The sequence below is a fragment of the Gymnoscopelus braueri genome, assembly GCF_963280865.1.
Source record: "Gymnoscopelus braueri genome assembly, chromosome: 12".
Classification (NCBI taxonomy): domain Eukaryota; kingdom Metazoa; phylum Chordata; class Actinopteri; order Myctophiformes; family Myctophidae; genus Gymnoscopelus; species Gymnoscopelus braueri.
The window spans coordinates 9,281,222-9,294,290 of record NC_137614.1 but is presented as its reverse complement, the minus strand read 5'-3'; the positions used below and the strand labels follow the sequence as shown (position 1 = coordinate 9,294,290).

Here is a 13,069-nt window from a genome sequence, read left to right as displayed (position 1 = left end):
TTTTTAAGCGAACATTTTTCACAACTTCTGGGGGTCCCTGGAACAAAATATTTTTAGATGGGGGTCCACGGCCAGATACATTTTTTAAAAAACTGTTAGGATTTAGAAGACATTTTGTAGAATCCCCAGAAGCAAAGATTTGAGTTACAAATGTTCGCTTTAAAAATATATATATTTATTAAAAGATTTGCACAATATTTTCACGATTTTTCAAAAATAGCCCAAATAAATCAAAAAAATGACACACAGATGCGTTCCGGGTCTAAATGGGTTAACCTATGAGCCAGCCTAAAAGTGTGTGTGTATACTTGTACTACTATACGTCTGAGGGCCAAAATGTCCCCACAAGTATAGTAGAATTTGAAAATTAGACATTGTGCAGGGCCATTGTGAGGGCCGTTAGGATTAGGTTTGATTAAGGTTATAGGTTGGGCCACCATGAAATGGCATAATCCATGCCCTTTTACTTGCATGTATTGTCTCTACTAAGATTAATGTGTTTGTAGCAGTAGTGACTCAGAACCCTAATATCTCCCCCGGGCAAGGGGGGAATCCTCCTTTAGCCTAATGGTTAAGATGTTAAGAAGCTCACAACGCCTCGCGCTTGTAGATCGGCTATTTTTGGCAAAGAGGTCTAGGTGTAGAGGGAAAAAAGAGCAGACCATGTAAAAAAATAATAATAATTGAAACGCAATTTTATACAATATAGAGGGGGTCCCTGCTTCATCTCTCTCAGCTAGGGGGTCCTTGGCCTGGAAAACGTTGAAGACGTCTGGTCTATGGTTATAGCACAGACGTGTCCAGCATGCGTGTGACTGAGTCAGCGTGACAGAACCGGAGCGGTGCCTTTGGCAGCTGGCAGTTGTGACTGAGACATCACTATAGTGTGACAGCCAGTCTGTCGGTTAGTGCCTTATGACCACTTAACCCATTAAGACCTTCCTACGAATGCATTCTGAATCAGTAGTTCTCACACTTTCGAAAGTTTTTTTTTTTAAATGGTCAAAAATAGCAGATGTACAAGCTCGCAGCGGTGTTACGGTAAAATTGGTGACCTGCCAAAATATGTGACCATCATGTAGACATCACATAACGTCGGAGGACGTAAATCCTTGCGGTTTGTTTATTAGCAGAGTTCAACCTATAGCGGTATTTAGGCCACGTATTTAAAGACCTCCATGTAAGTTATGTGAAGTCCACAAGATGGTCACATATTTCGGCAGGTCACCAATTTCACCGTAACACCGCCATGCTGGAGGACGGATGACGGAGCAAGCGAGGTGACAGACATTTGAGTATTGGAATTCAGCTCTGGGGGACTCTGGTCAACTAAGTATAGGGTTTGAGGCGCTAGGGTGGCGCAGTGGTAAAGTACCTGCTCACCACCGCGGAGTCTAGGAGTTCGAATTCACCGCGGTGCATATGGCTTTGTCGAGCGTCTATACCAAGCCCCCAGAACCACGGTAGAACAGTGAAGTGGTCAAATCTGATATTGCAACACTTCCGCATTTTGCACGTGCATTTGCCGTTTGTGCGCCTGCTCACGACGCGTCAACCAATTGAATGGACCCATAGAACCAATATGGAACAAATATGTCTTACTTCCGGGCGCTTCAAAACGCCACTGAGCAATTTCATTGAAATGAATAGCTGGGGGTGGGGCAATCCGCCCTCTAGATATATTATAACTCTATGGTCTATACGCACATAATTGGCGGGAGGGAAGCCGGGTGGGGGCGGGATGCTATTTGTCACAGCATGTATCAGTAGGAAGTGTTGGGTGGGAGGAGTATGTCCTCCCGGTGGGGTTTCCTCACAGGCAGGTGAGCCAGTATACGACAGCAGTGACTACACTTGTGTGTGGGGGGGAATGAATTGGCATAATGACTAGATTGGGGAGAAAAGGGGGTAAAAAGAAACTAAGTACGGTACATAGGTTTTAACTGGTTAATCCATTAACCATGGAAACGCATCCGTGTCATTTTAAGATTTCTTTGGCCATTCAAAAATAGCAGATCTACAAGCTCATAGCGCGGCACCGAGCGCTTCGCTATGAGCTTGCAGATCTGCTATTTTTGAAAATTCTTGAAAATGTGTGCAAATCTTTGAATATATCTTTTTTGAAGAGAACATTTGTAACTCAAATCTTTTCTTCTGGGGGTCCCTGGAACTAAATATTTTGAGATGGGGGGGTTTGCGACCAAATACATATCATTTTGGGGGTCCTTGACATGAAAACGTTTGAGCACCACTGATATAGCAATCTGGGAACCCATCGCCAAATGAAAAGCTCTGGGAGAGGGTATATGGTGGACGCGTGCGCAAGGAAACCGGGGTCTGCTCCGAAGACGCTATTGTTAAATGAGTTTCGGTTTTGTTTTTAGTGGGAAGCAGAGCACAGACAGTAAATACCGCCCACTACATTTGATTGGGTAAAGCGCGGCCTGCTTCCTGACCTGAAGGCACGCCCACTTGTAGGTCAGTGCGTACACGTTATGACGAACCCCCCCGACAGATTCAAGCAGAATCTGTTCTTGAGAGATTACTGATATAGAAACAATAGTTTTCCAGAAACCTGTTAGGATTTAGAAGACATTTGTAGATGCGTTCCCAGATCGATTGGATTAAATAACAACATCCAATATCAGCAAGTAATATCCCCAGGCAGCCCCAAAGGGTCACTATAATGTTCATGTATGTTTGTTCCATAATCCACACATGTCTCTCATGCATACAGCATCTCTCCCCTCCTGCACCTATACCCAGGTCTCAGCTGGCTGAAAGAGGCCAGCTGAGACCAGCTTGTGTATAAGACACTGTGTGTGTGTGTGTGTGTGTGTGTGTGTGTGTGTGTGTGTGTGTGTGTGTGTGTGTGTGTGTGTGTGTGTGTGTGTGTGTGTGTGTGTGTGTGTGCGTGCGTGTGAGCACTAACTACAGCCCAGCCCTGGCCCGTTTGTTCCTGTGCCAGTTTCAGCGAGGTCAGCAACCCAGGCCCCGCTGCGCTCCCCGTCCCGCCATTGGCTGAGCAGCCTGTCACACGGTTGCCTGGGTGCTGAACCAGACCCTTTATCCCGTTCAAACCGGGAACGCATCTGTGTAAGCCATTATTTTATACTTTGGGCTATTGAAAAATAGCAGATATACAAGCTCACAGCTTGTAGATCTACTTTTTTGGAAAAATAGTGAACATTTGTGCAAATCTTTCAATATATATATATATTTAAAGCGAACATTTTGAACTCAAATCTTTGCTTCTGTGGGTCTCTGGGACAAAATATTTTCAGGTGGGGGGTCGGCGGCCAAATACATATAGTTTTGGGTGGTCCTCGACATGAAAAAGTTTGAGAACCACTGTTAGAGGAGCAGAAAAACTGTTAGGATTTAGAAGACGTTTTGTAGAATGAGAACCTCAGGTCTTAATGGGTTATATAACCCAAGCCATGCCAGGAGCACTCCTTGTCTCACCACGCTGTCTCACACACACACACACGTTTGCTTTACTGTACTTGCGAGGACAAACATTTTAGGACAGTGTTGAAAATTGCTGAAAATTGTCGATCTACAAGCCTGTAGATGACATTGCCACTAAACTAAGTTTAAAATAGGGAAAACTCTAATCCTAACACCTAAACCTATAACCTCTAAATGCCTAATCCTAACCTGAATCTTTTTCTAATAACATTTTTCTCACAATGTCTATTTCTCAAATTCTACTATACTGGTGGGGACATTTGGTCCTCACAAGTAAATTAATACAAGCACACACACACACACACACACACACACACACACACACACACACACACACACACACACACACACACACACACACACACACACACACACACACACACACACACACACACACACACACACACACACACACACACACACACACACACACACACACACACACACACACACACACAGGTGTTATGTACAAATGATGAAAAAACATGCACGGAAAAATGCACGTGCGCGAGCCCATACATACACACGTACACACACAGGTGTGAAGTCAAAACCACAAAAAATGTTCCTCAAAAATGAAATATTGAAGCTTCCACATTATGGAAAAAATATAACTTATAATAACATTTATTATTGATATTGGATGGAAATTTACCTAAGAATGAATGTACCTATACATAAATGTTTCTCTCTGTCTCTCTCTGTCTCTCTCTGTCTCTCTCTCTGTCTCTCTCTCTCTGTGCAGTGTTATGCTGAGCACACAGCACAGTCCTCGGTGTTGATTAGACTCTCGCCCAGTGAGAATGCACCCTTTAATTTTTTACACTCTCTCTCGGAATCAAATGAACACTGAGGGTTTTGCTGTGCAGAGAGAAGAAGGCGTGGTTGTCTGAAGGTTTTGCTGTGCAGAGAGAAGAAGGCGTGGTTGTCTGAGGATTTTGCTGTGCAGAGAGAAGGCGTGGTTGTCTGCTCTCTCCTAACTTGTAAACAAGGTCTTCTTCTCTGCCTCTGCCGGCCCTCTATGCTCTCATCTGGGGCTGGGCAATATGACCTCAAGCCTTTTGCCTCGATTACGGATTATTATCATTTTATAGTGAAAATAGCAGATCTACAAGCTCGCAACGCGTCGCACTGCGTTGTATTTATGTGGTGAAAAACGTATGTTAATGGTTCCCAAACTTTTTCATGTCAAGGTCCCCCAAAATTATAAGTATTTGACCGTGGACCCCCATCTGAAAATATATTGTTCCAGGGATCCCCCAGAAGCAAAGATTTGAGTCAAAAATGTTCCTTTTAGAAATATATATATTCAAAGATTTGCACACATTTTAAAAAATAGCAGATTTTTTAATAGCCAAAGAAATCTTAAAATGACACATATGCGTTCCCGGTCTTACTGGCTCAAACAGAGCGGGGTCCTTGAAATGGATGAAAAAAAAAAAGGTCTGATAATCAATGATTTAGTGCTTTAATATCAACAGCGATCCGGCGACACATTTATCCATGTTTACATGTCCGCCCACATCTCTCGCCCACCAGATAAGTTGCAGGGCCTACAACCGTGGCCACACAGGGCCATTAATATCCGCCTTGCAATAGTGATGCGATATTTCTCTTTGCATGATCATACCCCCATATTAAATTCCAGAAGCCAGGCTGCAGATAATATTTCACAGTCGTCGTCGTCGTTGGGGATGCGGTTGAACTACTATCTCAAAGTAGAGAGTTAGTTTAACAATCTGCATTACTTTCTTCTTCTTTTTTTACGGCCGTAGCTAAAAATTTTATTTTAGTGATCTGGTAAATGTAGTTTCGGAGCGGTTTCCCCACGGCTCAGCAGTAAAAAAAAAAACAACAACAGTCCCACACTGCAGGTGTGCTAGCTTATTATTAGATCAGGGGGTCTTCAAGGTTTTTCAGGCCAAGGACCCCCCCTTAGCTGAGAAAGAGATGAAGCAGGGACCCCCCCACTAAATATTGTATACAGCTGTGTTGCAGATTAAACCGTTTCATAGATTTCATAGACTTGTTTGACAACATTATCATCGACAAAAACATCTCTGCTGAAAATAGCAGATCTACAAGCTCACAACGCCTCGCGCTGCGAGGCGCTGTGAGCTTGTAGATCTGCTATTTTCGGCTAATGTTCCCCTCAGAATAGGGACGCTAGGGTTCAAGTGGTCTAGTAAAAAAAGAATCCTATCAAACAAAGATTTGGCGGCCCCCCCTGTAGGCGGAGGAAGACCCATGCTATAGACTAATAGGTTCCTAACCTTTTTTTTTTTTTGCTCTGCATGGACCACCAGCATAATCGGGTGGAATCCTTGTATGTCCAAATAAACCGATCCCTTTTTAATTATCATTTTTAAAAAACGTTTACAAACAGTGAAAATAGCCGATCTACAAGCTGCGACGCGTTGTGAGCTTGTAGGTCTGCTTACTTTCACTACTTTTCTGCTACACTCTTGTATGATGGTGAAGTAGGGCGTTACTTTATGAGAAAAACATTAAAAAGTTGAAATCCCCCCCCCCCCCATCTCAAAATGTGTTTGCCAGAAGCAAAGATTTGAGTTAAAAATGTTCGCTTTACAATAATGTATAATCAAAGATTTGCAAAAACAAATACAAGCTACAAGCTTGTAGATCTGCTATTTTTTAATAGCCAAAGTGTAAAATAATGGTTATAGCTCAAATCTAAAATGCCAGATGCTTCTCCTGGCCTTAATAATGGGTTAAGCTTTAAGAGTTGGAGGTATACTGCTCACAGCCAATACCTCCATTTCAGCGTGCACTGGAGGGGGGCGTTAACCATGTTCAACTTGACCATGAGGTCAGAAGCCAGAGTGTCCCCGGATCAAGTAGTATCTGTGCTGCTCTTTACCAAGATAATCTACCACTTACTGTATATGACCCCCCAGCAGCATCAGGCCTTATTCCAGCAACAGTATAATGAATCCACAGTGTGGGGGAATGGCTATCTGCATTATGTCAGCATACAGTACAGTACAGTAGTTTGTGTACTGACCCTGCATAGCAACGTGCTCTTTAAGATCCCTTCCAGTTCTGTTTTCAAAACCTCTGGGTTTCCGAAATGTTGCTTATAATAATCCAATTTGAGGAAAGCAATCAACGCAAATAACTCCCTATATTTGATAAACTTTGCGTGTGTGCGTGTGCGTGTGTGTGTGTGTGTGTTGGTCTTTATGCACACCCCCAGGTTAGATTGAGCTGAAACTGTCCTTAGCAGTGTATTATGATCAGGTCAAGTCATGGGCAGGTCAGGTGTTTTATATATCTTTATATATATGTTTTATTTATCTTTTTTGTAACATTTTACATTTTAAAACTAGAATTCTAGAAGTCAATGGAGTGCCAAATCTGGAGCCTTGTGGAAGCGTCTAGCAAAGCCTTGTTTAAACAAAAAAGCAAAAACAATAAAAAAAAAAAAAAATCAGCTATTATAAAAATAGCTGATCTCCAAGCTCACAAAGCGTTGGGGATACGACACGCCGTGAACTTATATCGCACGATGGAGTATATATACTTAGGCTTACAGAAAGAAAAAAAATCATCACTGCACAAGTTACTGCCAAGGAACATGTTGATATAAACTGTAAAAACAATAATTTCCAACAGAATGCAGCTTTAGCAAATACAAACCAAATGTCGTCAAGCACCTTAGACGACTAAAATTAACAACCAGGTTAACCAGCTTTGCCAGCTGTGGTAATTTTCCTGGAAAGTCTGGACTAATCTGAAAGCATCTTAAGATTTCTTAGGCTATTAAAAAATAGCAGATATTCAAGGTCATAGCGTGGCACCGAGTGCCGCGCTATGAGCTTGTAGATCTGCTATTCTAGAAAAATCTTGACAATTTGTGCAAATCTTTGAATATATATACATTTTATATATCCGGTACTTAACCAGGTCTTAATCTATGTATGGGGCAGCTGACTGTATGACTATAGGTCAGGTCATTGGCAACAGACATGTCTTTATTTGATAGTAACTATAGACATGTTGATTGTGTGGTCCTAATAAGTACAATAATAATTTTAAAAAATCTAGTTTTGACCTAAAATGTGTGGGAAAGTGATATAGAATTAAAACATTTTTTTAATTTGGACTAATTTGTGGTTGAAATTTGTGGATTCTGCAATGTAACGTGTTCTTACAAAGAAGAAGTACAGCAGAGAACAGTATATACAGTAGGGTATTCTTCAACTCAATAACTAAGAGAGTTAATTTGTACCCTCACATGAGTTATAGACCTGTAAGTGTCCATCAACTATCAATCATGGAAACATTGATAAAATTGACATTGAGGATTTTACCGTGCTTCACTACAATTTTACTGGGTAAACATGACATGTTTCTTTTTTAAATAAACAAATCTTTAAATCCAAGGTCTTTCTTATAGCGGTCACCCTCTATTAGAAAATCTTATTTTTAGGTCAATTTCTTATCAAAGGTTTTTAAATTACGAACGTATCTTTACATCCGAGGCCTTTCTTATAGCGGTCACCCTCCATTAGAAAGGCATAACTATTTTAAAATCTTATTTTTAGGTCAATTTCTTATCAAAGGTATTTCGATCAACGGGGTCGTTTCAGCCAAGGAGAAACGGAAAGCGTAGCACAGCGTGGCCCTATCAAATTAGTATTATTGGATTTGATGTGTGTGGTTTTCTGGCTTATGGCCTTATTGGTCCTGGGACGCAGAGGAAAGGGGCACGCATGCAATCTCTGACCAGACATTTGTCACAGATACTGTAGTACTATATGTTGTGACTCAATACCTTGCTACACTATATAGCTAAAAAACACTCTCCTCGCTGTGGGCAGGCAGCGCCGTCCATCTAATGGCACCTTCTCCTTTGTGTTTCTATCTGACGTTATAGAGCACTCCACACAGTACCAGGAATCTGGAATGAAAAGGCTCACGAAATGAAAGACAAGCGCTTACATAACCGTATCTTCAGAGAGAGAGAGAGAGAGAGAGAGAGAGAGGGAGAGTGTCAGAACTGAGACTGGATCAGTGTGGACCCCTGGGGACCGGAAACTGTTACGTACGGAGTTACGTGGCAGAGTTTGATCAAGGGAATTAAGACCAATATTTAACCACACAAAGCTTATAGCGTCCGTCCCTGTTCTGGGGAGGGTGGCGAACATTCGGCGAAAATAGTCGATCTACAAGCTCACGCGTCGCGAGCTTGTAGATCGGCTATTTCCGGGCAAAGAGATATGGGGCCCTATTTTCACCGGTGCCTTACCCATTATCTCTAAACTTCTTTCAATTTTTTGCTATTCTTAAAAACATTTTCAAATAGTTCAAATAACCGATCTACAAGCTCACAACGTGCCGATGTAGATCAGCTAGTTGAACTATTTGAAAATGTTTTTTAAAAATAGTAAAAAATGGCAAATTAGTTTAGGGATGATGGGTAAGACACCAGCGAAAATATGGCCCTTGGTGTAGAGGGGGGGGGGGGGGTTAGCGGACCGAGCATAGAGCCCTGCGGGACCCCTAAGTATATTGGGTTTTAAGGGGTTACACTGAAAATCCTCCGAAGGCATCAGTGTATAGCTTCCCTGCTGCACTGGCGGTCATGATGAAATGTTAGCAGAGAGAGGAAGATCAGATAGATCTATCTGCGTTCTGCACACCAGATCGAGCTGGAAATGAAAGAACGACTCCCTACGAGAGTTTTGGATAAGGAACGGTGGCAGATTCCATCCAAAGTACTCACGCCAACTCTCGAAAATTTGTACTGGCTGATAAAGATGCTCTCGTCATGTAAGTAAGACATCTGTGATTTTGTCTTTCCCATGATTAACCACTTAAGCCCTATATGACTTAGTTGACTGGAGTCCCCCCAGGGATGTATACTAATAGGCCCCCTCCTTTTCCCCCCCGCTGTATACCAAATATACTTTGCTGGAAAAAAAAAGCTCAGTCGAGCTTGTATAGATCGGCCATTTTTGCAGAATGTTCTCCCCCAGAACAGGGATGCTATAGGGTTTAAACTAAGCTGTGGTTTTAACCCATTAAGACCCGAGGCAGATTCTACAAAATGTGTTCTAAACCCTAACTGTTTTTTGAAAAAACCTCTGTTACTATGCCAGTGGTTCTCAAACTTTTTCAGGTCAAGGACCCAAAAATTTATATGTATTTGGCCACGGACCCCCACCTCAAAACATTTTGTTCCAGGGACCCCCAGCAGAAGCAAAGATTTGCACAAAATGTTCACGATTTCTCAAAAATAGCAGATCTACAAGCTCGTAGCTATGAGCTTGTAGATCTGCTGTTTTTGAATAGCCAAAGTGTAAAAGAATGCTTTTTAGCTCAAATCAAAAAAATGGCACAGATGCTTAACTCCCGGTCTTAACAGGTTAAAGAAGATTTCAACATCTCCGAGTGTATCTTTGGCGTTTCAAGTCCAAAAATCGGCATCACACAATCTCACAAAAGGTGCAGATGTTTCATCACCCGTCTTTCACAAGCAACAGAAACCAAACCACAAAACAAATCGGAGGTTTTCACATCAACGTCTACTGGCAAGGAAAGAATGCTCTCCAGCATTATAATGGTGGTCATGAGGCACACTGTATACTGTACTATACTGTAGCATTTAAATGGCGTTTATGCTGTTGAAATGTCACAGATTGTTCCCTCTCTCTCTCACAGTGCTGCTGCTGCGTCCCGTGCCTCTCTCATTGTTTTGGCACCACATGTAATATCGTTGTCTGTGTCCGCAGCCAAGCAGGCATTAGCCCCCTCAACACAAAGGGGCCTTGCTGGCTGCTTCTCTCTCTCTCCCTCCCCTCCGACAGTGGTGCGTGTGTGTGTGTTGGTGTGTGTGTGCGTGTGTGTATGTATGTGTGTGCCCCTGGGTTTTTTGGGGCGCTGAATATTTCATCCAGATTTGACCTGCAGGAGACTGCATGTGCATTATGCAGACATGGCCGGGTAGAATTCCCTACCTCTCTCTCTACCCCCCTCTCTCTCTCTCTCTCTCTCTGACTGCATCAGTAAACAGACCCCAGTAGACCATCCCTGATGCATCCTCTCTTCTCCTCCTCCTCCTCCTCTCTTCCCCTGATCTCCCCTCTTCTCCTCTCCTCCTGCATGTCCCATCCTTGTTTACCTATACTCCCATTGCTGCTGCTCCCCTCTTTTCTGTGTGGATTTTGATTCAGATTCAGTCATACCCTTTTGAATAAAGTCATATTTTAGTCATCTGAAACGTTTTAGTTTCAGTCTAGTTTTCGTCAAAGATATCATACAATTTTAGTCGACTAAATCTACAGTAGATCTCGTCGACAAAAAATGTATTTTGGCGGGCCTTGATGTCGTCGTAATGGCTGATTTTACACTTGGTTGAATGCAGAAAATAGCCGATTTTCAGCATTCAAGCTCACAACGCATCGCTTGTAGATCTGCTATTTTCAGAGCGCAACACCCCGAGTGCAACCAAACATAAAACGACTTGTCTTTTAGTTCTACTGTATCTCCATCTCCACTCGTCCCCTCCCTAACAATTTAGTCTAGTTTGTATTTGTTTGAAATTGTCAATATATTTAGTCACCGTAGCTGAGTTTTTATTTAGTTTTCGACAGTGGAAAAAGGTAATTAACACTGCCAGTGTCTCCTTCCCCTCTCCCATACAGGCCTCCAGTGTCCCCAGCCTTATGTAGCTCCCCTCCTGTCTGTCTGTCTGTCTGTCTGTCTGTCTGTCTGTCTGTAACGCTGTACCGTACACACAGAGACAACAAGCCCCAATGCGTGATCGATGAGCGACCAGCGTCTGATGCAGGCTTACGAGGGGCTGAGACACAAACACTAGGCTTTGCAGGCAGCGGCAGCTTTTTTTTTTTCTTTTTTCTGCTACGCCAACACTGTGTTGTTCTGCTGCTGCTGCTGGGGTGTGTGTGCGTGTGTGTGTGTGTGTGTGTGTGTGTGTGTGTGTGTGTGTGTGTGTGTGTGTGTGTGTGTGTGTGTGTGTGTGCGTGTGTGTCTGTGTCTGCGGCTTTGCGATCCACCCATAGGAGTATAGGTAGAGCCGGGGTAGACAAAAGAATACACCCCAAAAAAAGGAAGGGAGGAGAGAACGAACCAACAAACGAACCAACGACAGACAGACCCAGCCGGTATAGAGCACATCAGCATCCCTGCGTGCTTCTGACACCCCCCCCCCCCCCACTCCCCACCCCCCTCTTTGCATCCCCTCCCCATCACCCCCCCTCCTCTGTTTCACAGGCATACAGGAGAAGAGGAGAGAAAAGAGAGATATGCGGGTTCCTCATACCTTCTGCTTATGATCTCAGGCACTTCGTATTCATCATCATAGGTGAGTCCGGGCAGCGCTTCCTCGTCTTCGGCGGAGGAGGAGATGGAGAGGGAGGCGGCGGAGGAGGAGGAGGTGGAGGAGGTGGAGGTGGAGGAGGAGAGGGAGAGTCCGGGCCGGCTGAGAGCGGACAGCAGGGCTAGGAGGGAGCAGAGGAGGAATGCGTGTGCGGCCATGGAGACAATGAGAGGAGACTGCTGCTGCTGGAGCTCCGCTTCATAATCTGCTTCTGCTAGCAGCAAGAGAAAAAAAAAACCCACTCCCAGGCTCCCAGTGGTCCCTGTTGAGTGGCGGCGGCCGCCAGCCAACCACGAGGCTGCAGAGCGGATCAGCGTGCGTCACACACACTGCACCTCCCTCCCTCCCTCTCCCTCTCTCTCTCCCTCCCTCCATCTTCCTCTATCTCTCTATCTCTCCCCCTCCCTCCTTTCTCTCTCAATGCTCGCCCTCCCACATATACACTCCTGTGCGCTCTATCTTCCATCTCTCTCTCCCTCCCTCTCTCTCCCTCTTTATCTCTCTCTCTCCCTCTCTCACTGTCTCTTTATCTCTCTCCCTCTTTCACACACACATAGCTGCAGGCAAACCCTAAGTATAGACAGCGGCCCATTCTTTTTTTTTTCCTTTTTTCTTTTTTCACAGCGCATCTCATCATTACGTAGCCCTCCAAACACCACCATCAACACCAACACCAACACCACCACCACATGCATGCATGCATGCATGCACACTCATCTCACACGCAGACGCGCGCACGCTGACACACATATAAAGCGGACGCGCTCGCGTGAGCGCACACACGCGCACGCACACACACACAAACCTCTGTGGAAAATCACCTGCGAATGTCAAGGTCAGATTCTGGAGGCGGAAGCGAAGATGTTGACATTATTTTATACACGACTGGCAAGAGTGTGTGTGTGTGTGTGTGTGTGGGGGGTAGGGGGTGGGTGGTGGGGCGGTGGGGGGGCAGAGCCGTGACTGCGTGACCTAGATCTCTTGTTTCTCAACGTTGGGTCCGGGGACCATCAGGGTGTACAAATGATGGACCCCTTACGGGTCTGTGTAACTCTGAGAGTGTACAAACTGAACCAAATGGATCCATTTGGTTCAGTTTGTACACTCTGCAGAGTTAAATAAACACTGAGGATTTTACAGTGTCAAATGGGGTCCCACCCAGAGATTAAAAAATGACATCAAATGGGGGTCTGCGGCCTAATGCATATGAAACCGGGGGAGGGGTCCTTGAGG

At 44.1% G+C, this 13,069-nt stretch overlaps 1 protein-coding gene across 1 annotated transcript in view; it reads right to left on the bottom strand.

Annotated features, from left to right (window-relative positions):
- The window catches only part of atp6ap1lb (ATPase H+ transporting accessory protein 1 like b), a gene marked incomplete at both ends in the record, with an annotated part of 35,128 nt that extends 23,134 nt beyond the window's left edge, over window positions 1–11,994 (bottom strand). The window contains one exon of the mRNA XM_080443790.1: window positions 11,780–11,994. Coding sequence (XP_080299916.1) covers window positions 11,780–11,994 — 215 coding nt within the window. The remainder of the gene's footprint in view (window positions 1–11,779) is intronic.
- Between the last annotated feature and the right edge of the window lie 1,075 nt (window positions 11,995–13,069).